This window comes from Gambusia affinis, linkage group LG22, assembly GCF_019740435.1.
Source record: "Gambusia affinis linkage group LG22, SWU_Gaff_1.0, whole genome shotgun sequence".
In the NCBI taxonomy this organism is placed as follows: Eukaryota; Metazoa; Chordata; class Actinopteri; order Cyprinodontiformes; family Poeciliidae; genus Gambusia; species Gambusia affinis.
In genome coordinates, this window is record NC_057889.1 from 10,050,119 (window position 1) to 10,073,334 (window position 23,216).

The 23,216-nt window shown below is 37.4% G+C and overlaps 1 protein-coding gene across 2 annotated transcripts in view; it reads left to right on the plus strand.

The window, feature by feature from the left end:
• The first annotated feature begins 1,922 nt into the window (after positions 1-1,922).
• The window catches only part of grm1a (glutamate receptor, metabotropic 1a), a 40,318-nt gene continuing 19,024 nt past the window's right edge, over positions 1,923-23,216 (plus strand). For both annotated transcript variants that reach the window (XM_044107197.1, XM_044107198.1), the window contains exons 1-3: positions 1,923-2,029; positions 2,700-3,531; positions 8,342-8,591. In XM_044107197.1, the coding sequence (XP_043963132.1) occupies positions 2,838-3,531; positions 8,342-8,591 (944 nt within the window). In that variant the 5' untranslated portion in view covers positions 1,923-2,029; positions 2,700-2,837. The remainder of the gene's footprint in view (positions 2,030-2,699; positions 3,532-8,341; positions 8,592-23,216) is intronic.

Sequence of the window (23,216 nt, forward strand, 5' to 3'; positions counted from 1 at the left end):
GAGAATAGACCAAGCTTAGCCATAGCCCTTTGGCCTGAAGAGTGTCTACAGCATCCCATCCAAACAGTCTTTCCTTCTCCAACATGTCACTTTTATTCAGGTTCTATAACAGACAATCACTCCCAAAGCCTCCAGCAACAGTGTCACACAGACTTCTTAAGTTTATTTGTGATTTATACCGCCTGGTGTGAGTCACGACACAGCCCTTCATGTATAGGGTCTGTGTCCCCAAGGAGCAGAAAGTTAAACTATTTACCGAGTCATTTGCTACTTGGAGTCGACTGTTTTAACAGTATCTCATATTTTAATGCTTTTCAGTAGAAATGTTTCTTGCAAAGCTTACTAAGAGAATGCCATTACAGACCAAGGTTGCTTCACCTGATCTGTTATATCAAATACAACTTACATTTAAGATGAAGAGAGAAGTTCTCATCAACATCTATGACTCTCAAGGTGATGCTAAATGTCACATGATAGGAACTGATGAATTTCATCGGTTGTGTCTAAACTCACTACTCAAGACTCAGTTGCTATAGAGTCTATAGAAAAGGCAAATTTTAACTTGATTAAAGTTTGCTTAGAAGATTTGGACAAGCCAGTGAAATGTTGGGAGAATTTACATGAGGTCAAAGTGGAAACACTGGAATGTCACCTGGACGGAAGAAGACATCCTCACATCACCCCAGAATCTCCATGCCAATAGTGAAGTTTGCAGGTGGGACCATCATGGTGCGGGGTGTGTTACGGCTTAAAGTACAGGCATGGTTCATTTGAATGAAGGAAAGCAAAAAAAAACATGACATTCTTGATAAAAATCTGATGAAACAAGCGTGGCAAAAAAATATCCCAAACACACAGTCAAGAACACTCTTAATTAATTTGAGAGGAATAAGAAGTAAAACTGCTAATATGGTGCAGTTAATCACTGGACTTATTTGGAGTTGAAACTCTATAGTCAGAACTGATTATCAGAGCGCATAATGCTGGAGTGTCAACACATTAAAGATTTTTACCACAGGTTGTGTGGGAGAATGTGTCAATTCCCACCAGAGCGATGCATGTAGGTACTTTCTGCATTTAGAAAATGGTTGTTGTCATGACCAAAAAACATTACTTCATACATTTCTGTAAATATATTCTGTATTTTTATCCCTTACTTGATCTGTTAATTTAAGGGTAACCCCAATAAAAAATAAGAAACCAAAATAACTACATTGATATTTATAACTTCTGTGCTGCAGTGCAAAGACTGGCTCATTAAACAGACTAACTCCTGAATGGGTAAATAACATCAAATCCATTTTAGACCACCTTGACTGGAGTAATGTTAACCCTATGGATTATCAATTGAGATTAAATAGTCTTCATCTTGGTTAAGAGCACAATTATTGCAAATTGTGTTTCCAAATAAACTAGCACTATGCATTTTGCACAATTTTTGTTCATATTTATTTTTATAATTTTCAACAGTTACTCATGAACTTAAGTACTAATATGTTGTATTATCTGTAAAATTTTTGCACTTTTGGTCATCCATGAAATGGAAGCTTAGTAAAATGAAGCAAAGAGTTTTGATTTGTTGGTTGTTGCTTGGGATCCAAATGGATGCAGCAACTCCTAACATTTCATGTTGTCTTTTGATTTCAAGAATCTGAATTCACTTCATTGAATAATACAGCATTGTAATTAAGCAGCCCGTCTGTGAAAGTCAGATTTAGACTGCTTAAAGTAGTTCCATAAAGGGTGCCGTTTTTCTGATTGGGTAATTATTATTGTTGGAAATGCTTCAAGTAAAACTAATTAAGTTATATCCTAAAGATAAAGACTCAAAGACAGCTCTGGAAAGGGGGAAAAAAAGAGAGAGAGAACCTGGAAGTGGGGTGTTGTGGAGAGGACTGGAGGGGGTTCTCGTTATCACGTTTCGAGTTGGATGAGCGAGAGGGAGAGGGAGAGAAACTCAAGCAATACCGACAAGGACCACGCGGCACAGAAGACGGACGAAGGCACGAGACATGATCCAAGGATTGAGGTAAGTTTTATTACAGCAGAACAATCCATATGCATGGTGAGGAACTGTGTGATTGTGTGACCAGGCACGTTCTGTTTCGTGATTAAAGATTACAAGACAACTGGTATAATAATGTATCATTGATAATCCTGACTTCATCCGCTGATTGAGAGAGACTTCTAGAGAAAAAAATAGAGAATCCAAGGTCTATGAAAAAATAAGAAAACAGTCGAGGGAGGGAACCTGTTTTGTGCTTCTGTTCGTGCTAAAATAAAGGTGGTATTTTTTTTCTTTATATATTTATATATCTATATATATTAGTATATATATAGATATATAAATATTTTAGGTTAAACCGTGAAGAGTTTGGATCTGCGGGAATGATGCGTGCAGACAATAGTCACATAGAGGTCCTTGTAACGTATTTGGAAAGCGCGCTGTCCGTGGTACTGAAATCCGGTTTCTCTCAATGAATGACACTGGCAGTATCTGCACTCCACCAGGTGCAATAGTTAAATTCTCTTTAAACAATAATAGAGACGCAGTTGAACTGTGTTTTAAATGGTTTGTCCAAAGGCATACTGATCGGAGACTGTAAAACAGGGCGTGTGGAGAGAAACATGCGTGCTTAGTAAACTCTTAACCTTCTTTCTCCATATCTCAACAATTTTCTCGTTTTTTTTTTCTGCAGGTGCCTACGGATACACTCCAAACAACATTCCCACAGGTAATGGCTGGGATAAGCGTGGAAGCTCTGACAGACAGCAGATAATATGCCATCGCAGACGGCACGGCTCATGCTCTGTGGCACGACCTGGCACGCGTAAAGATGAGTTTTTTCGCTCTCCTGTGTCTCCCCGCATGCCTCGTGATCACCCACAGCAGCGGCAGCATCCACGAGAGATCGGTGGTGCCCCGCGCCGTGTCCCGTTCCGTGGCCCGCATGGACGGGGACGTGATAATCGGCGCGCTCTTCTCTGTCCACCACCAGCCGTCTGCCGAGAAGGTGGCCGAGCGGAAGTGCGGGGACGTCCGGGAGCAATACGGTATCCAGCGGGTGGAGGCCATGTTCCACACGCTTGACCGCATCAACGCCGACCAACACCTGCTCCCCAACATCAGCCTCGGCTGTGAGATCCGAGATTCCTGCTGGCACTCCTCTGTTGCCTTGGAGCAGAGCATCGAGTTTATCCGGGACTCTCTCATCTCGATTCGGGATGATAAGGACGGTTCCAAATGGTGCATCGACGGAACCCCGTCCAACCAGCCACCGCCTTCAAAGAAACCCATAGCAGGAGTAATCGGTCCCGGATCCAGCTCTGTGGCCATTCAAGTGCAAAACCTTCTACAGTTATTCAACATTCCACAGATTGCCTACTCTGCCACAAGCATCGACCTGAGTGACAAGACTTTGTTCAAGTACTTCCTAAGGGTCGTTCCTTCAGACACTCTGCAGGCCCGGGCCATGCTGGACATCGTCAAGCTTCATAATTGGACCTACGTGTCTGCAGTCCACACTGAGGGTGAGAAAAATTAGCACCAACTCCAGGGCCAATTTTTTGAGGGATCTGGGCCAGGTTTATTTAAGTTCATTTTTAAATAAAATTGATTGAAATTGATAGGTGTTAAGAGCCTAAAATGCCAAATAATTTTTCATTAAATATATAAGTTCAAATGTGATCATATAAACACAATTGAATAATTTTTTTGCAACGTGTTGATCGCTTTGAAATTCTCTGTGATTTGTTAAATCATGTACTTTATCTACCTATTAATGGTTTATGATTACAGTTCAACTAATAGTTGGTTAAATTATTTATTAGCTATATTTAAGGATAATCTCAATGTAGTCTCAACAAAACAAACACATTAATTTACAGTGTTTTCAGTGTAATGTAATAATGAAAAGTTAAAACTAAAAACTGATGTCCTTAAACAGTAAAATGTATTACATCATTTCAGTATTGATTTGATATTTTAATTCCTCTGTTGGAGTGCTCTGGAAAGTAATTATCACTGCTGCAAGTCATGGAGCCTGAAGATGATTGGTTACCCTAAACATGAAGTGAACTTTAAGCCAATCAATGTAAGCTCCACCCATCTGCTGACCCTCATGACAGTCTAGAGTAATTATTCAAACATAAAGAACGTGTATTAAAAATTTCGATTGATAAGAATGCAGAAATGAATAAATACATCATTAATTGTATGTGATACAATCACTGAAATATATATATATATATATATATATATATATATATATATATATATATATATATATATATCTATATAAGGTGGCAAAAAGCATGGACAAGGCTTGGTGTTATGTCTGACCTGCTCAGAGGTAACTTTGAGGTTAGAGGTAGGTCTACTATGATATCATTGCTTTCAAATAGTTTCCTTGGGTATAAATTATATCTATGAGAACCAAAGTAAAGTAAAACACCCTAATGTTACTTTTGAAATGCTCAAAATATATTTTGTGTTTCAAAACCTGAGGGTTCTAGGTTAATGTCCTAAAGACCTTTTAACACAGACCAACTCTGTATTGCAGTCAAGGATCTTATAATACATGTCACATGTTAATAAACAAAATACCTAGTTTATAGTGACCCAGGTTCTCTTGATTGCATCTTCAATTAACCATTTCATCAAAGTATTTCTTTTTATTAGGAGTGGCACAACAGCTTATTAGTGGTTACATTTATAAAAGAGTCATAAACTTTGACATATCGAGGATCACATGCTGCTGAGGTTTCACAGGTCCTCAGGGTTTTATGGTGGAATATAAATATGCACTGACCCCAGAGCAGTTTTTACTTGATTTATTTTTCTAAACTCCAACTGAGTGTGTTCTGTTTGTGTCAACCTTTCGAGGTTGAACTTGATATAATTTTCTTTGTAATAATGTCTCACACTTGGCAGGAACATTCACATGTAAGACCATAAAGAGTACTCTTATTGTTCCCACAACTTCACACCTAATGTGCTTTGCTAATCGGAAAAGAACGTGTGAACTTTCTGGCTTTGTTAGGATGGCCACCATAGCAAGTTTCAGAACTGTATTACAGCACATAAGGGACTATTTTAGAATGGACACATTAATATTTATTTCATTTTTAACTGGAGAGGACAAGGTTAAGAATTATACAACTGTTTCAGATTTCATCAAATATCTATTAATTAAACTGGACATAAATTCTCAAAAATACACTTAAATTCTCGCATTGTGATTAGCTTCTAACCTTTTTGAAAACTTCCTCATTTGCAGCACATCGGTTGTGTTGTGGTGGAGACAGGAGATAACAGAAAAAGGCGGGTTGGGTAGACAGAGTAATTACTGTGAAATGAATTATGTCCGTGGCTTTTCATTAAAGTCTTGGTGAAACACAGTCAGTGATGTGCACCCAAATTATGACTGACAGGCTGCATTAACCAGGATCTCTCTCTAAGGAACTGCAGACATGCTGGGAGTGTAAAACATCTTTGGAGAGTCTTATTATAGTTAGGTATGGGAGACGAGCTCAGGCTGGTGTTAGGTAAATGGTAAAGGAAGTTAAGAAAGTCTAGTACCTGAAGGACTATAGATGATATCAGGTATCTGACCCTCCTCTGGGAATGCCATCAGAAAATTTAGTAACTGCAGAACAAAGACATAAAGGAAAAGTTATCATTTCTATCAAATGCAATACAGAATAGCACTGACAAATCAATATTTGGTACAGAAGCTGTTATTTTGTGAGTACTTGTGATGTGAATACTTGCAAATCCCAAGTGTTCAAGCGATGTTCTTAGCAACATTTTTCATTACAATAATTATTTGCCAAATGCTTCTTACATTGTTAAAAAATCAACAAATTATAATTAATCCCTTTGTTTTGAAATAAAGAACAGTTTTTTTAAGAAAACTTTTCTACATTTCTGCTGCAACTGGCTGAGCTACAAGCACTGCCTTCTGCCTAATCAGTGATGACATTTGGGCATTTGTTGACACTTTTTAAAAGTCTCTTCAAACCATTCTACTCATATAGATCACTATCACTATTTCAATCTCTTTCAATCTGAAAGAGATTGAAATTTGTTTTAATACCCTTGACTCAATTCGTCATACTATGTCCATGAAAATAAAACAAAATTTTCCAAACTTGATTGAAATTGTTTGGAGCTAATTTAAGTATTTACAACCTGTGAACTTTTACACGTTACACTTCAGTGTCTTTTACCGGATTTTGATGCGATAAACCAGCAGAGAGTAGAACAGAATTGAGAAGTGAGTACATAAGGTTTTAATAACAAATAAAATCTGTAAAGTGTGGCATGCATTTGTAGTCAACCTCCTTTGGCTGTAACATAACTAAAGTGGTGTCAATACTTTTGCAAGGCACTATTCTTGTTTGTCTTGTCTTTAGTCATCTTGAATCTGTGGTCACGACTGGCTCAAGCTCATCACTTTTCTATCTCCACCACCCGAGACAAGTTATAAGTGCAGCTTGTTGCCTGTAGCAACAGCTAGAGCTGTGAAATTGCATAAATTACCTGTCTCGATTATCATCTCTGTGGTGATGAATGCTTAGTGCAGGTTTTTTGTTGTTGTTTGGTCATTGTGAGGTGTCAACTAATGCACCACCACCCACCGGTCTCGTAGCTGAGATGGAGAGAGTAAAATAATTGGATATCATTATTTCTATTTACTTGGAGCAGAATGAAAAGAGGCAATTGAAAATATAATCAAAGGACTATTGGCAAACCAACACATGGACGCATAATGGACCTGTGTAAATGAATTACACTGATGTCTATTTCTGCAGCAATGTAAAACTTCACCATGTGCAGATGTATGATTGTTTGTCCTCAATCATGCAAAACACGGCATAGACTTCCTTCAAGAATCGGGCTACTTATCAACTGCAAGACAAATGTTTTCACATATTTACAGCAAGGTGCTACTGATTTCCCTATGATGAAATGTCTGTTCAAAAGCAAAAACATGTTCTGTTGCACACAAGCGATTGGATTGTCTGTGTAATCCAGCTCTGGGTTTTCTCATCAATTCAGAGCAGCGTTGCAGTCTACATGGAAGTAGAAGATTTAGACGTAGAACAGATTTGCCAGGCTCTTGATTGGGATAGTTTAGAGTTAAACAAGGACAATCATCTTCACCCCTTTGGGCTTGATTGCAATCAGCAGCAAGTCAAGTCTGATTCTCATTATCAGTGGATCAGAGCTTTAGGTCAGTCAAGGATTGAGGCAGTGAGAGATGGCTGAGAGGAGTCCTTTAGGCATAACATTGATTATCTTTTACAGAAATAAGTAGGTTATGGCTTGTAAAAAATTTTGTTAACTGTACTCTGACAATCTATCTGCTTTCTTTCAAAATTAAAACCACCAGAGAGAGTACAAAATGCCGGTTTCAAAAGACGTTTTATTCTATCAAATAAAAAAAGACTATCCAAACTAACCTGACCCTGAACCTTGGCCTGGTTGTGCCAGTGATGACAACACCTGTCATGAAACATTTGCAACATCATGAGATGAGATTTTTTTCAGGCATAGTTTCTAAAATAAAAAAGGATGCATTTCCATTACAAATGTGTGCAAATGTTTTTCTATATTCTGCTAATGTAGCCCCCGCCCCCAACAATTTTGTAATTGCGGCGTTTCCATTAATTAAGAAATTAAATTAAATTACAGGTGAATAAGCTTGTTCACGCATAAGTCATGAAAAATATCAAGGTAGCGACTGATGTAAATGGATGTAAACATTAATTATATGAATAATTCAGCCATAACGCTAGCGCTTATCATCCATGAGTTATCAGAGGAGACACCAGCGTTTTGTTCAGGTGTCTGAGTGACATTCTTTGGGGTAATTATGTATGCAGACTTTTGAGTGTAATTGTAGTTGACTATTTTACAGACGAGCTGGGCATTCAATATGTTTGCCTGACACAAAACGTCTCATGAACTGTGCGATGTTGAGAGAGCTCTGGTGGAGCCAGCTGCACATTGTCCAAGAAACCAAAACCAAAACAAACATCATCCTCCTACTACTTCTCGCAGTCTTCTTCTTTCTTTCGCCAGCAGTGACATCCATGTGACTCAGGTGGTGCGGAAAAACTGTTTCCATTGCAGTTTTGCTAAATACATCTATTTCAATAAGGCGGGAAAAGAACCTCATGCTGTCGGAAAAACTTTTTAACAAAAACAGATTTTTTTTTTCTCTCTCAAAATTGACGTGTTTTCATTAAGCAATTTTATTTTTGTAATTTCATTTTGGGCAATTTTATGGTTAATGGAAACGCAGCTAATGTCTGCTTTATTAATCACCTTCAGGAAACTATGGGGAGAGCGGCATGGAGGCCTTCAAGGAGCTGGCCTCTCAAGAGGGCCTGTGCATCGCACACTCGGACAAGATCTACAGCAACGCCGGAGAGAAACACTTTGATCGCCTTTTAGGGAAACTACAGGAACGTCTGCCCAAAGCTCGTGTGGTGGTGTGTTTCTGCGAGGGCATGACGGTCCGTAATCTTCTGATGGCTATGAGGCGACAAAGGGTGCGTGGGGAATTCCTCCTTATTGGCAGGTATGGTTGTATGTATCTGCATGTTTCTTTTCACACCAGTCCAGAGTGTCTTGCTGGATGACAATAACTCTGTCAACAGGCAGGGAGTCTAAGAGAGGCTCTTTTGTCTTTCCAAAGCACATGTCACCAAGGCAACCAAAAAGAATTAGACTACATAAAAGTAGCATTGAATAGAAATGTTTGTCTAGATTGAATAATTATCATTTCTGTCACAGATGCACAAATAGACAGTCAATTTTCTTGTCCAATTTCTACCTGGCCTCTTTAGGGTAGATTTTCTTATATATGCAGTTGTTGCATTTTGTTTCAGCATTGACTCATTTGGATCAAGCACTTGAATTATAGACATTCCTCTTAATATGGATCATATGGATAATTAATATGGATATCCAATTAAGTTTTATCTCACAATTAATTTAGGCTTTTTTCAAATGTAAATATTCATTTGCATAAATACTTGCTTTTTGTCAGTCACAGCAGAGACTGGCTGGTTAGCATCACATTCACAAGCTAGGTTGAAATAATGGGGTGGTTTGTTGAGTGGAACCTTGATAGATCTTTTCAAAAGTTTTCCCCCCACAGACAAGGTTATTCAATGGAAACACAAACAAATCTGCTGAAATAATAATAAAAAAGAAAAATGGCAACATCCTTGTTGCATAAATATGCACACCCTTAAATTTATTCACTTCATCAAAGCATCTTTTGGTTTACTTTTGTGGCTCGGTCTACTTTGGTGAGAATTAAACAGCGTCTCACATCAATAAGCGCCCAATCTGCCTCTTAAAAGATTTCAAATGCTGGGGATTTTACGCGCATCTTTTGTCCACAACCCTGTTCACATGGCTACAATTTTTCTGCCATTTTAGTTTTAGATTGTGGCTTGGCCATTCTAAAATCTTACATTTCTTTTCTTTAAGTCATTTTATTTTTCTGTGTTGTATTTGTTCTTGCATCTTGGCCAGAAAATAGGTTTTTAATCTCTGTGGGTTTTTTTTTATCCTGGTAAAATAATGTTTCAATAAAAATATTTAATTGGATTTATCCTTGCTCTTACTAGATCACTGAGAAAAACAAAACAAATAAAGACAAAACAATGAGATTACAATGAAAGCCACTGATATTGATGCTGCTACAGATATATTCATCCTGCGTGTGAATAATGTTCTTTTTATAGTGATTTAATGTTGATTCTTATGTCAAACCTGCATGGTCGAGTTTTGGTCCAAAGTTCAAGTTTGATTTCAACAAATTGTGACACATTATCCCACAAAGTTTAGGGAAACTTTAGATAATTCTTGATGTTTCACTTGTAAGAAAAGATTTCAGCTTTAAAGGCCTCCTCTCTTTTTAGGTAAATAGACACAAAGGATGATATTGTCGTCTCATGCAGAAGGACACAGCCAGTGCTTGACAGATATTTCTTCAGTTTTCTTGGTGCTACTGTCAGCCTCTTGGCAGCTTTATTGACCACCTTGGTTGTTGCTTTTTCATCAATTTGGGACAAACTTCCAGATTTTGCAATGCTGTTGTTTTACTGTGGTTTTAGCTGTGCATGTCATTAAAACAGACAGGCAGTGGCTTGATTTTTTTTTCCTGTGCTGTTAATTTTCTAATCTTAGATTCTTTTTCTTGATGCTATGAGTAAATTAGATGCCATGTTGCAGAACATAAAAACTATGTGGATTACAACACCATGCTGTGAATAAAGTAGAACATTATTTTCTGTTTCTTTTTAGTGATTCTCATTCAAAAAATAGGGAATATCTTGTCAGTGTGAAACCAGTTTGAGTTTTTTCAGGCTCTCTGTTTAGCATAAGATAATTAAGTTTTGTGTTTTAGAAAAAAAAAACAACAAACAAATTAATTTTAACATCTGCACTCCAACAGGCAGGCATGCTGCCATGACTTGAACTTATTAAAGAGCGATGGGGGGAGAAACAATGGAGCAAACATAACAATGTTTTCAGAGATTTGTAGGTAGCTAGGGACTAAGGAGGAGATAAACACTGAAGAAAACCAAAGTTGGCAATTCTGGGTTCCATTAACTTAGTGGAAGTAGAGGGTAGTAAGAATAGGTGCTCATTGCAGAATACAATCTCATTCCCCATGAAGACTGCGCTGTACATAAACCCTAACTTCTTATTCATCATGTTTTATGAAAGAGTGAGGCTCTTGTACCTTCTCTAAAACTAAATTATCATTTAGATGAGAATCAGGATTAATCTTTTCATTGAGAGTTTTAATTATGCTTAGTATTTCCATGCAGATAGAGATCACTTGATCTAATCCAAACCTTTCATGTTGAAGAATATCTTTTTGCCATCGTCTTCATCTTTGAATAAGCCTTTCTCATAATCTGTATTATTTCCCATAAGCAGAACTGAAGGGGACTCAATCGCCGTTCTTAGCTGCCTGTTTATATTTCTACATCCAAGGCAACCATGCATATCTTAGTTCTTAGCAGGGCAGTCATCCTTTTTTTGAATACCATCTAAATTATCTATTGTAACGACACTCTAAGACTGGCTCCCATATGTGTCCCTTTCTCTTTCCTCCATAGGAGAGGAAAAAGTAAATCTTTTTTTAGCTTTTTGTGGAAATTTCCACGGGAGAAAGAAATGCTTCTAGGTCACAGAAAATAAAAGGAGATAGAAAGGAGTGTGTAAAATGACAGAGCAAGTCTGGACCAGCACACATGCTATGCCACATGTGTGGCCAAATAAAGCTGGCAGGTAGGTATTAGCTCACCAGCGGGAGCTTGTTTTCCTAATTTAAGCTTTCATCCTACAGGGAGCCTCTTCACATGACGTGTACATGTGCATTTTGGCTTGTTCTGTGTCTTACATTTGCATAAAGCAACAAGGGACATTTAGACTGATAGCATGCAGTTGGTAAACAGGCAAAAAAGTCCAACATTCTAAGTTAAGACCGGATTTTTGAAGTTTTAATCAATAATTTTGGATATAGGAACATTTGAAACACTGGTAAAATCTTACAGCTATATGTGAAAGTTCTATTTTGTCACAGTTTATGTCACCTGATATGGTTTGTTCCCAGTTGTAGCCAGTTGCTGCTTTTTGGTGAAAAAGCCCCTGGAGAACACTTTTCACTTGACAGCACACACATAAACAGATAAATTAGCAGCTGAACAACACGGAGTGCAAATGAACAACACTCCAGTATGTTTGTAATGTAAAAAAAATATCAGCTTAAAAAGTAAGGACAAATCACTACTTCAATCAGGCAAACCCGGTCCACGAAACATGTCTCTGCTTTGAAACTATTGTTAAACAACAAATGAAAGCAGTTCAGTGAGCGCTAGCAACCTTAGTGGTTTTGATATTTTTGAACTGGAAGAGCCACAGGCTGAAAACAACCTGTTCATACTCCAGAATCACAGAAACTGCCATGAATATGACAGCTGGTCATTTTAAGCTTTGAACTTTTGTAGAACAATTGAGATGTGAAATCATAAATGTAGTTTTGATCTCAACAATCTTATTTCACTTAGGATGTGTAATGTGCAACTCTGTGCTGCAAGCTATAGATCCAGTTTACATATCGGCAATTATTGAAAATGGAATGTTTTGGATCAATACAAGCAACAAAAGGAACCCAGCCTTAAACCAATAATCAACTTTTGCTTCATAACCCATAAAATTAGATTTTATAGTGAAGCTTGTATCTCTTTGACATTATCTCAATTGCTGCTGTGCCAAGAAATTGCAATACACCAAATAAAGCAACATAAAAGCTTTTGATTCAGAGCATCAGGATGAAATCATCGTTTGCTATCAGTGTGGTGGTTTTCATCCTCACTTCGTACACTGTGATGATCAGAACCCCACAGAGGCAGACGAAAACACTACAGCAAATGGGCACATCTGAGTGGTTTGAATCTGAGAGCTTTTTGTTGTTGCTGTTCATCTAACCTGCTCTTCAGACGAGGGCTGTATGTGGCGTCATCCTAGACCCACTTCATCCCTTGATTTCAACCTTTTCCATCCACTCTGCTTCTCTGTGGTCTGGGAGTCTCTTCTCGTTCTCTCTCCATGTTTTTAGCCATGATTGTCTCAACCAGCTCTCTCAGTTTCTCTATGACTCCAAATATAGAAACCAGCTATCAGTGTGGTATGAACAGAGAAAGAGGAACTTCCATTCCCAACACATTGTGCCCTACATATATGCATGACCCTTGAACCTTTTTCAATGTTGTCACCTTAAAACTACAAACGTCAATGTTTATGTTCTAATTCAATGGAAGAGTACAACATGGAAATAATAAAAAGAAAACATTTTCAAACTTTTTGACTTATAGATAGCTTTGCTTAAAAACATAAAAGTAGCAATAGCATTATTAGGTCTATGGAAAACACAAAAATGTTATGGATATACCTGTTGTGAAGTTTGTTGAATAGTTAGGCTATAAAATAATGTCTCAAGCTTTGGATGTTTCTCATCTTAAAATGGAAATTGTATTGCACAGCTGCAAGTCTACCAAGCTGGGGAAGTAGAGCATTAGTGGGAGAAACAGTCAATATTCCCCTGGTGTGGTAAAGTCCACACACAGGACCTTTATGAAAGCAGGGCAACAATAAAGTCATTGATGAAAGAAAGAAAGCTATTGCCCTGGTGAAGCATGGTGGTGGTAGGATCATGCTTTCTCTGACAGGTCAGTAAAGGAGAGGATCTAGATAGTTTATTCTGTGTGATCCATTATGTCATTATATGTGTTTTATCGATGGATTGTAATAAATAAAACACAGTGCAGACGCATTAAATTGATTCACATACATAGAAGACTGTGGGTGGTTTCTCAGCTCTGCACTAACTGAAGATGAATATCGATATTCTTCAGGTGTGGACTTTGAACTTTTCAGATTGAGAGATCTTGCAGAGTAACTAGTGATAAAAATAGATTATAAAAAAGAAAAAACAAAATAAGTAGACAGAAACAGAGAAATTGGAAGAAGATAAGAGAGCTGAGGATGGAGATTTTGTTAGAGTAGCATCTGTGGCTTTCAGTTATTTTCAAAGATTAAACGCTTCCCAGCAGACTAGAAATTAGTTTTTTGCTTTGCAGGGAAAGTGGAAAATGCTAGCAGCAACAATCCATAACCAAAACTTGCAGTTCCACCGTGGGCAGTTTTTATGCACCGTTAAAATCTTAAATGGCAGTTTATTATATAGGAATTAACTGAGGGGGTGTAAGCAGAATACAGACCCTAAAAAAGGTCTAGTTGTATAGACTGACTGAAAAATATTTGAAATGGAAAAGTGGATATCAATTTCAGACAATTTCAGATCGACCCGCCCCATTCAGTATTCAAGAATATTAATTTATACTTGACTCATACAAATTTAGAAAAGAAATGTAGAAATATCAGTGCAATGACCTTCCTGATGCACAGCATTAATAGAAGGTTGTGAAGTTTGCTAATGAAAGGCCGGACATCAGCTCTGGACAAAATCAATAGCCTACTAATTTATTTTTTCAGCAGGTCAATGAGGCTACTATGCTTTGTATGAATGAAAGACCAACTTCTACAAGAAATGTGAGCTATTCAGAGAGTGATGGTGCAGATGGCCACAGAGTTTTCACTTGTTAGTTATGTGCCAAAGCAACATGCACAATGGCTCCCAGTGTGCATTGTTACAGTTCAAACTTGATTTTGTTTCTTTCATATATCAGCGTCTTCACCAAATGTGAGTCCTTTGAGACTATAAGCTATAGATCTGTGAAGCATATTATCAAACTAAATTAGGGGCTATCTGTTCATATTCCCCCCTTATATAGGGAACAGTGCCTGGCAAAACATTCACAAGCTCCTTGAACTTTTAAGTAGTGCAATTTTGTGAAGTGGGAGGAAAATGAACAAATAAAAACCTCAAACGTGAACATAATTTCGATCAGATTTGTGGAGTAATTAAATCTACCATATGTAACTTTTAGAAAACAAAATGTTAAGTTCTGACAGAACAGCTGTGCACACATTAATATCTTTAGTCATTTGTTAGGTGATGTATAAAGCTTATGATTTAATTATGGGTGTCAGAGGACAAAGGGTTGAAAAGATCCATGCACACCACACTTTTCAAATTATTTGTGTAAAAGCTTCGAAGCTATGTTTCATTTTATCTCTACCTTGCTGTTTTACTTCTAGTTTGTGTTAATCCTTCAAATAAATTGCAATTAAAATACAGTGAGTTTGTAGTTTATAAGCGTAGAAGAACTTAAAACATTTAAGGGCTGTGAATGCTTCACAAGACAATGCAAATGTAATTTAAACCTTGACACAACTACCGCCATATAATAAAAATAAGTCTCTCGAAGTCAAAATTTGATTCATTTCCAGTTTATCTTTAGCTCATGTACAACCTTCTGATTGTATTTGATGCCTATTTTTTCAAAAGCCTGCAGCAAGTAAAAAAGGGAGAAAGGTTTGAGAAAGAGGCTCCTCTAACATTTGCTCTGTAAATTACACCAGAATCAGACATGAAGAGTCAAACCTGGTTTCATGTTGGCATTTTTGAAAACACTTCAGGAATTCATTTCAGGAATTCATTTATTTCAAAGTTGTTTTGTTGTGAGAGTGGAAAAGATGTTTGTGAGATGTTGCTGCATCTTAACAAATACTTAAATAGTGTTCCCTGGGGCCACCACCATTTGGCTTATTTTGCAGTTCAAAATGTTAAAAGGAAGCTCTGAATCCGGAATAGTAATTTTCCACCCGCTCCATTCTAAATAGAAAGGATCGTGGTATTCACGTCTGTCTGCTGAGCTTTAGTTTGTGCAGCTTCTCAAAACCAGCTATACATTATCTGTGCAGTGGCCTTTGTTATTGTTCCCTCTGCCGCTTCCCCCACCACCAAGTTTCTGAATGGTGGCATGCAGTGAATCCACCCACTCATTTGCCTGCCTGCTCTCTTGCAATTAGAAGCATTCATTTTCTCTGTCTCTCTAATGCTGCTCCAGTGCTGTTATTACCAAACACCATTTGCATAAGCTGCTTTTCCACATGTAGTGCTCAATTCTCTCCTTCTGCTACATGCTTGGCTTTTTGGTCGGGGTCCAATTTTCAAGACTTTGGTCTTGTTTAGTCTGTCAAAAAGGACATTGACTCGCTTGACACCCGTCATTACGATTTGCACGACTCTTTATCTGTAAGGAGAAAGCTGGAAATCTGAGCTGTATGTACCAGCTGCATTCAGTTGTACTATTGATTTTTTGCTTTTGTGTGTGTAAGAGGAGATTGGCGTTTTCCTCCAAGACTGAGTCATAAAATGTTTAGGGCTACAGGAGAAGAAGCGTTTCTGAAAGGACACATTCTACTGTCTTTATCTAGTCATTTCCCTGTGTGTCATCTTCTCTCCATCTCAACAAGAGCACTAGGGATGTCAAACTTTCCCTCTTGGCTTCTTGACACAAGTTATTTGGTAAATAGCAGGGCACGAGCAAAGAGAGAGGCTCCTTCTGTCAATAGCACTGAAAGCAATGATAAATAAATGGGTTTCTTTTTCAAGCAGCTCTGCACATGGTTTTTTAACTAAGCACAATCCATCCTCCTCAATAAAATGTTTCAAGATATTCAGAATGAAATTATTTGTGAAATAATCAAAAGATCAAAACGTTTTTGTTACATAACTCATTTTAAGCATCCCACGAATTTGCACTTCATTAGCTAAAAGAATGAAAGCACTACCATGCTTTATAGGATACATATTTTACTGATCAGGTTGTTTACAAAATAGGTATTAGAATGAAGCTCATAAATATTAAGGGTTTTTGATTATTGATGATTATTTGTCTTCCACCTACATGTGGATTTCCTTTCTATCTTATTTATTTTGTTTTGTTTGCAATTTCCCAGAAGGAAGACAAAACACGCTTTTAACATTAGTGACCTTTCTGCCACCTTATACACCTATGAACACAATATAAGGGGTCAAACTTTGGCAGGACTTTGTATTGATATTCAATTATTAATGCCACAAACAGAGTTTAGTTTCTAATTCCCCTGTTTCACATTCTTTTATACCTCACACAGACATGTAATAATGGATGTACTATTTCCATTTATTCTGCTTACGTCACTCAAGACTTGTCTGAAAAAAATACAAACAGCTTCATACCAGTTTATTAACTCTGAATTTCCTATGTGTAGGAAACTTAGGTGCTTTGAGATTTTTCTGTGGCTTTCCACATGAAAATTATTCTAGTTTATGTCTGCAGAAAAGAATTTATTGAACCAAAGCACAAAAAAAGTAAACAAAAATTAACTTGTGTGCTGCTTTCACCACAGTCTCCATGGAAACATTGTTTGACCTCTCGATAAAGTTTGTGTGATCTTCGCATTGCAGATCTGTTAAGCGCTCTGTCAGCGGGGCTTCGCAGAAGCCAACACAACGGCTCTTTCTCAGCAGACATGGCTGAAAATGTTCTATTAATAAGTAAAAAAAAATGCATCTATAAGTAAGGAATGTATTGCAGTAAAGGAATTGTTTCTAAATACACCAGTTGAATCTTAATTCATGTTGGGTGAAGATTGATGAATTTATTTGTCTTCACTTGTAGAGAACAATGTGCTGCACCTGGATATTTTTATCACACCTATGATGTTAATTGAGATCAGCCACACATTGTCAAGGGCATCTATCTTTCTAATTGATGCCTTGTGCTCCAAGTACAAGGATATGGCTCCACGGCATTGAAGGGATCAAAAATAGCTCACTGGCCTCGCATCTGGGCATAGCTGTCACAAGCTGATTAGTGGAAGCTGTAAGGCTTTTGCGCAGACAGAGGCCACTAGAACAAAGAGCGTGGGTGCTAGGCTTTTCTACAGAACAATATAACTGAACCGAGCAATTATTATTTTTTTTTTACATATTTAGTTGAATTTTTAAATGACATGTCTTAGATGTTTTTACATTCTGTGTCGACCTTGTGTGTTCAACGAATGAATGAAGCCATTTGAAAAGATCTGAAAACTGAAAGGAAAGAAAAGAGAAAGTGAGCTTTGAGTTTGCGAAAAAGAAAGCTGACTATGGTTGTACTTCAAAAAAGTCTATGCAGGTAATTACATCTACAGTGAGGTGAAAATGTATTTTCCCTTTGCTACTTTCCCTCATGTTTGATGTTACACTTAAATATTTCAGATCTTCCAATATGTATTTTTTCTCAAAGATAATCTAGGTAAATTGAAAACACTGTTTTCAAATGATACTTTTAATTTATTCAGAGAAAGAAAAACTATCTCATGTAACCTTATAATCCAAGATTTACAAGGCCATCTGTAAGGTTTTAAGACTCCACTGAACCACTGAGAAATCCATTAACAAATGGAGAACAAATGGAACAAATGTGAAACTTCCCAGGAGTCTCTAACACAACAAAAATATTTCAGGCGCAATATCAAAGGGTTTTCAGGAGGTGACAAAAGCAGAAGTGTTTAGGTTTACCCTGGAAACTCAGTTTAGAAACTGCAGTTTAGAAACCAGGTTTCTAAACTGCAGCTTCCAGATTTGTTGTGCTGGAGAAGGGATGCATCTAAAAGTTGCAGGATATTAGCATCTTAGAACTGGGCTGAGGGACCAGAATCTCTAAAAGCATCGTAGTCCTTATTGCTTTAACACAGAATAAGAGACTTAGCTAAATGTTGTGTATGTCTCACATTTGTCAGAAAGTATCTTGATGATCCCCGAGATTTCTGTGAAAATACTCTGTGGACAGATGGGGCAAAAAGAGAACATTTTGGAAGGTGTTCACCGTGTTTCCTCTTGCGTAACACCAACACAGTATTTCAGAAAAAGAGGAAAGTCCGGGCAGTCCAACATGGTATTGATAGTGCGATTCTCTGGGGATGTCATGACCTGGAAAACTCAACACAAATTTTGTCCTATACAAACTCCCTGCCAGGATCTGTATAAGACTCTCCATCCTTCAACTCCTGACATGTTTATTCATTGTTGGTTCACAGTGTAGAACATTTACAAACTAATTTACTCAGGCTCTCTTGGTCTGATGTAAATGTTTATTTGATCTGAATCATTTAAGTGAGGCAAAAATGCACACAGGACATTTTTATGATGCCATCACCTTTTTGTTGTAGTGTAGGTATCTTTTTTCCCGACATTTCACTGACAACATTCTGGATGCTATCACTGAACTACAAATTTTCTGAAACGTTTTACTAAATGTGCAGTAGATGTTGAAATACCCAAGATTATTGTTACCTGAATTTTGAAATGCAGCATTTTGTCTCATGACTAATAAGAGGTTCGGTAATGGAAAAAGACATAACGTAGATCATATTTTTGTAAGATCCATCCATCCATTTTCTTACACCCTTGTCCCTTAGTGGGGTTGGGAAGTGCCTATTTCCAACTTACATTCTGGGCGAGAGGCGGGGTTCACCCTGGACAGGTCTCCAGTCTGTCGCAGGGTAACACAGAAACAGACAGGACACACAACCATGCACACACACACTCACACCTGGGGACAATTTAGATAAACCAATTAACCTGACAGTCATGTTTTTGGACTGTGGGAGGAAGCCGGAGAACCTGGAGAGAACCCACGCATGCACAGGGAGAACATGCAAACTCCATGCAGAAAGATCCCAGGCTGGGAATCAAACCCAGGACCTTCTTGCTGCAAGGCAACAGTGCTACCAACTGCGCCACTGTGCAACGTTTTATAAGATACACAGAACAATTAATTAATGGTCCTTTATTTGATTGTTATTTAAGAGTTCACTCTTTAAGACAAATAGTCGGGTCTTAAAAGCTTTTCAGCAAAACTAATTGCAATTCTTTGGAGTTTACAGGCAAACAGGAAAATGTGAACTTCACCAGAACTGTACCCAGTTTAAGAAGAGCAGCTCTAAAAAATTTAACTAGTTGCTTTCAATATTTGAACATCTTTTATACCATTTGGGAAATAAATGTTGTGAAGGGATTTAGAAATGAACTGAATCCTTTTGTAGTAAAAAGAAAAAAAGACCCCTAACCCCAGTGGTCCTTCCTGTTAACGCTCAGGACACAGATCTCTCAACCTAAAGTGGGGCAAGATGAATTAATAAAATGGCAGCTTGCATGGCTTCCATAGACCACTTTGGGCCTATGCATCTCCTCAAGAGCGTTGGGCTTACTACAAGGCAGAAAAATGGATGAAAATTAAACTGCAGAAGGTGGGATGATATTTTTGATTGTGGAGTCTTCAGATGAATATGTCAACTGCCTTTGTACAGATGATATTGCATGTATTTTTCACTACGTTTGAAAGACATTGTTTATTGATGTAGATCATGTTTTCTGATAAGTATAAACAGGATTGTATCACTAGAGGCAGTCTGGCAAGACTGAGATGAGTTCTGCACATGATGATTCTAACTCTCCATCATTTAAGAAACTGAGTGCTTTACAGATAAAACCACAAATTTAGCATCATGCCTATTTTTAAAACCTCTGTTCATTTATTTGAGCATTCTATGTATTTAATGTTCCTTAGTTAAGTCCTGCTAAGTGTTCACCAGAGTTATATTTGTAAATTTCTTATCTATTCCGATTAAACATTAAACAAACTTATATTCTGTTATTTTATATCCTGCAATTTATTTAAAGTTTTGATGCATTTATTTATTGATGCATAAACAATATAAAATCTAGAAGTTTTGCGCTCAAACCTAAATTAACTTGAATTATCAACTTTTTAGCTTTTTCAAATGACTTTTTTAAATTCATCAACAAACACGTAAAATCTTGCTTTCTATTTTTAATATGAACTAGAGATGCACCAATCTGTCTCTCATTTTCCCATTTTTGTCTTGATTGGTTTTATTTGGTGATCAGCAAGTCAAAAATGTAAAAGAATAAACGTTTTAAGTGTTGAAGAGTGTAGGGACTTTAAAACTGGCATCTACACTTCCCACTAACAATAACCTAATTATTATTCCAATTTATGAATGATTACAAGTTTTGTTACTTTTAAATCCACACAGCAAATTTAGGAACTCTTCACTCTCCTATCCCACTTTTCTAAAGCAACTCTTCTCAGTCGTCCTCCAAGAAAAACGGTGCATGTGATTAAATCTCTTCCCTGCCAATTAATTCATGATTTTATAAATATACAAGTGTACTTTCAAACTGGAACCAGATCATCTGACAGAGTCCTCGATTCCCATATTTTTCATGCAGTTCCGTGAAATAACCTAAGCTGCTGACATGTGTTTTCTCATCTAAGAAATGGCACACATGATGATGTGTCAGTAAATCTATGAAGTACCAGATGAAACTGAGATCAGGGCTGACTTTCAGGAATAACCTGAGACATTTGAAAAGCATCATCTAGATATGCCTTTTGTGAATTTTTAACCTGTCGTCCCACTAATCTGGCTTAGTTAAAGGTTGTCAAGGACAAACTCTTACCATTCTAAGATATTTCCTGTTTTTGAGTGACTGTATCCTCAGAGGCATGAAAAAAGTAGTCTGTTACATAATCTGGTTGCATAATATTTCTTTGGCAAACTGCAACGAGGACGACTAGGATTTATTCATTATGTGATAAAACCTGCAATTATCTAAGTCAAATGTTATCCTTCACCCATCTTAAATGATTTAAACACATTTTTTTATGCTGAAGGAGCTATAATGAAGCTAATTACATTGATTATCTGTCAAATTTTCCAGTTTTTGACCACATTATAAGTCAACACATCAAATGTATGTGCATTTGATGATGCTGTTATGCTGTCTTATATGTTCATGAAGCATGTTCACAAAACCATTACATGACCTTCAACAGATGCACCGTACCTTTTCACTTTCTGCCTGGTTTGAATGTCAAACTCGCTTCCATCCAGAAAGCTTCACTTATGCTCTTTGACACCATTGGCATGTCGGCCGTGAAATTACAATTATATAGTTTGGTTGAAATGAGAATTAGACAAATATCTGTTTAAAAGCATTCACACCTATCATGTAAATTTACATTTGTCATGTTTTAGAGCTACAGAATATTTTAATGAGTCTAACACCCTTTTCCCAGTTGTCCAGTTCAGCCTCTTCTTTTCCTTGACAAACCTAGAAACTAAAGGTGCAAAATGAATTCACCTTTTCAACTATTCAGGTCAAAAATGGAAAAAGATGGTAAAGCTCCCATTACATAACAGTATATTTTTGCTCTACAATATCTGAAGTATCAAAAGTTGTGATCCTTTCTGGTAAGATTTGCTTATTTTTAAACCTTCTGGCTCTCTGTCATCGTGGAACCATCTGCGTCGCTAATGCCACACTTAATCTGTTCAAACAGGTGTTTCTCTGGTATGCCCAACTGCGCTTATGTAACAATGGACCATTCAAATATGCAGCGCGAAGGTGCAGAACATCGAGGTGACAGTAAATCAGATTCGGTCCCATTAGGCAGCCTTCATGGGGCATGGTAAACTTTGATGAGCTGTTTGGACCTTTGCCAGATAGAAATATTCTCAAAGAGAGAAGGGTGAGAAGAAAGAAATGTCATTTCACTTTATCACAAAACTGCACTGTGAGAGACAGTCAGGCATGTCTTCAGTGCGCTGTGAATTATTCATGTGGAGTGTTGAACAGCACTCCTCCTGCCTCTCTTTCGCTCACTGTCTTTATTTTAGAACCGCCTGCTTGTTTCTCTTTACTTTGACCAAAACATGAAATTGAAAAGCACAGACTTTACTAAATGCCTTTAACCTTTCACGCTAGCATGTTTATGGTGTGCTTTACATTTTTAAATGATAATGTGGGGCTTGTTTTTGTGTCATTTGTACTGAAGAAGAGAAGGAGTGACAGAGGTGGTACTGACTCAGAGAGAATGAAGGAAATGTGACTAATGACCCAATGACGTTCACGTGTTTCTGAGTCTTAACTCAATTTGGAGAATTCTAGTGGTGAGTCACATCAACTTTCCTTTTAAACAGTCAGCAGAAATGCAGGAAATCTTGTTGGTACATCATCCACAGAGATAATGTATTGGCATTTAAGAACACAGTAGGATTATACAAGGTTATTCTATTTTGTAGAATGACTGTTACACTAAACGTTAAAGGCAGCAAACAATGTTTGATTAGATCTTGTCTGACTGCTGACCTTTTTGACAACAAGTTAATGTTTAGCCCCAGTTATAATTTTTGGTTTAATATAAGATATATATGTTACAGTGTATTACAAGCCTGGAAGGCCACCAGGCTTTATTTTGGCCCCCACCAGACTAAGTACGATTTATTTTTTTAGTTTCTTTTAAATGTTTGCATTTTTTAAGACTTTATAGTTGGTATTCAAGCATTAATCTTACAATAACACATAATTATCAAGTGATATTTTCAAATTTTCTGTCAACTTTAAATACTTTTTAACTCAAAAACGTGACAGGCAGCTCAATTAGGCCGCTGAATGAATGACTGCCCTAGTGCCCCAACCACTGGGTTTAGCAAGTTTTGTGTTATTATGTCTGCAATGGACTGGCGACCTGTCCAGGCTGTTGACAGCTGGAGGTAGGCACCAGCACCCCTACCAACCCCAATGGGACAAGGGAGTAAGAAAGTGGATGGATGGATGTTATTATGTAGGCACATACATCAGCGCTGTGGCCTT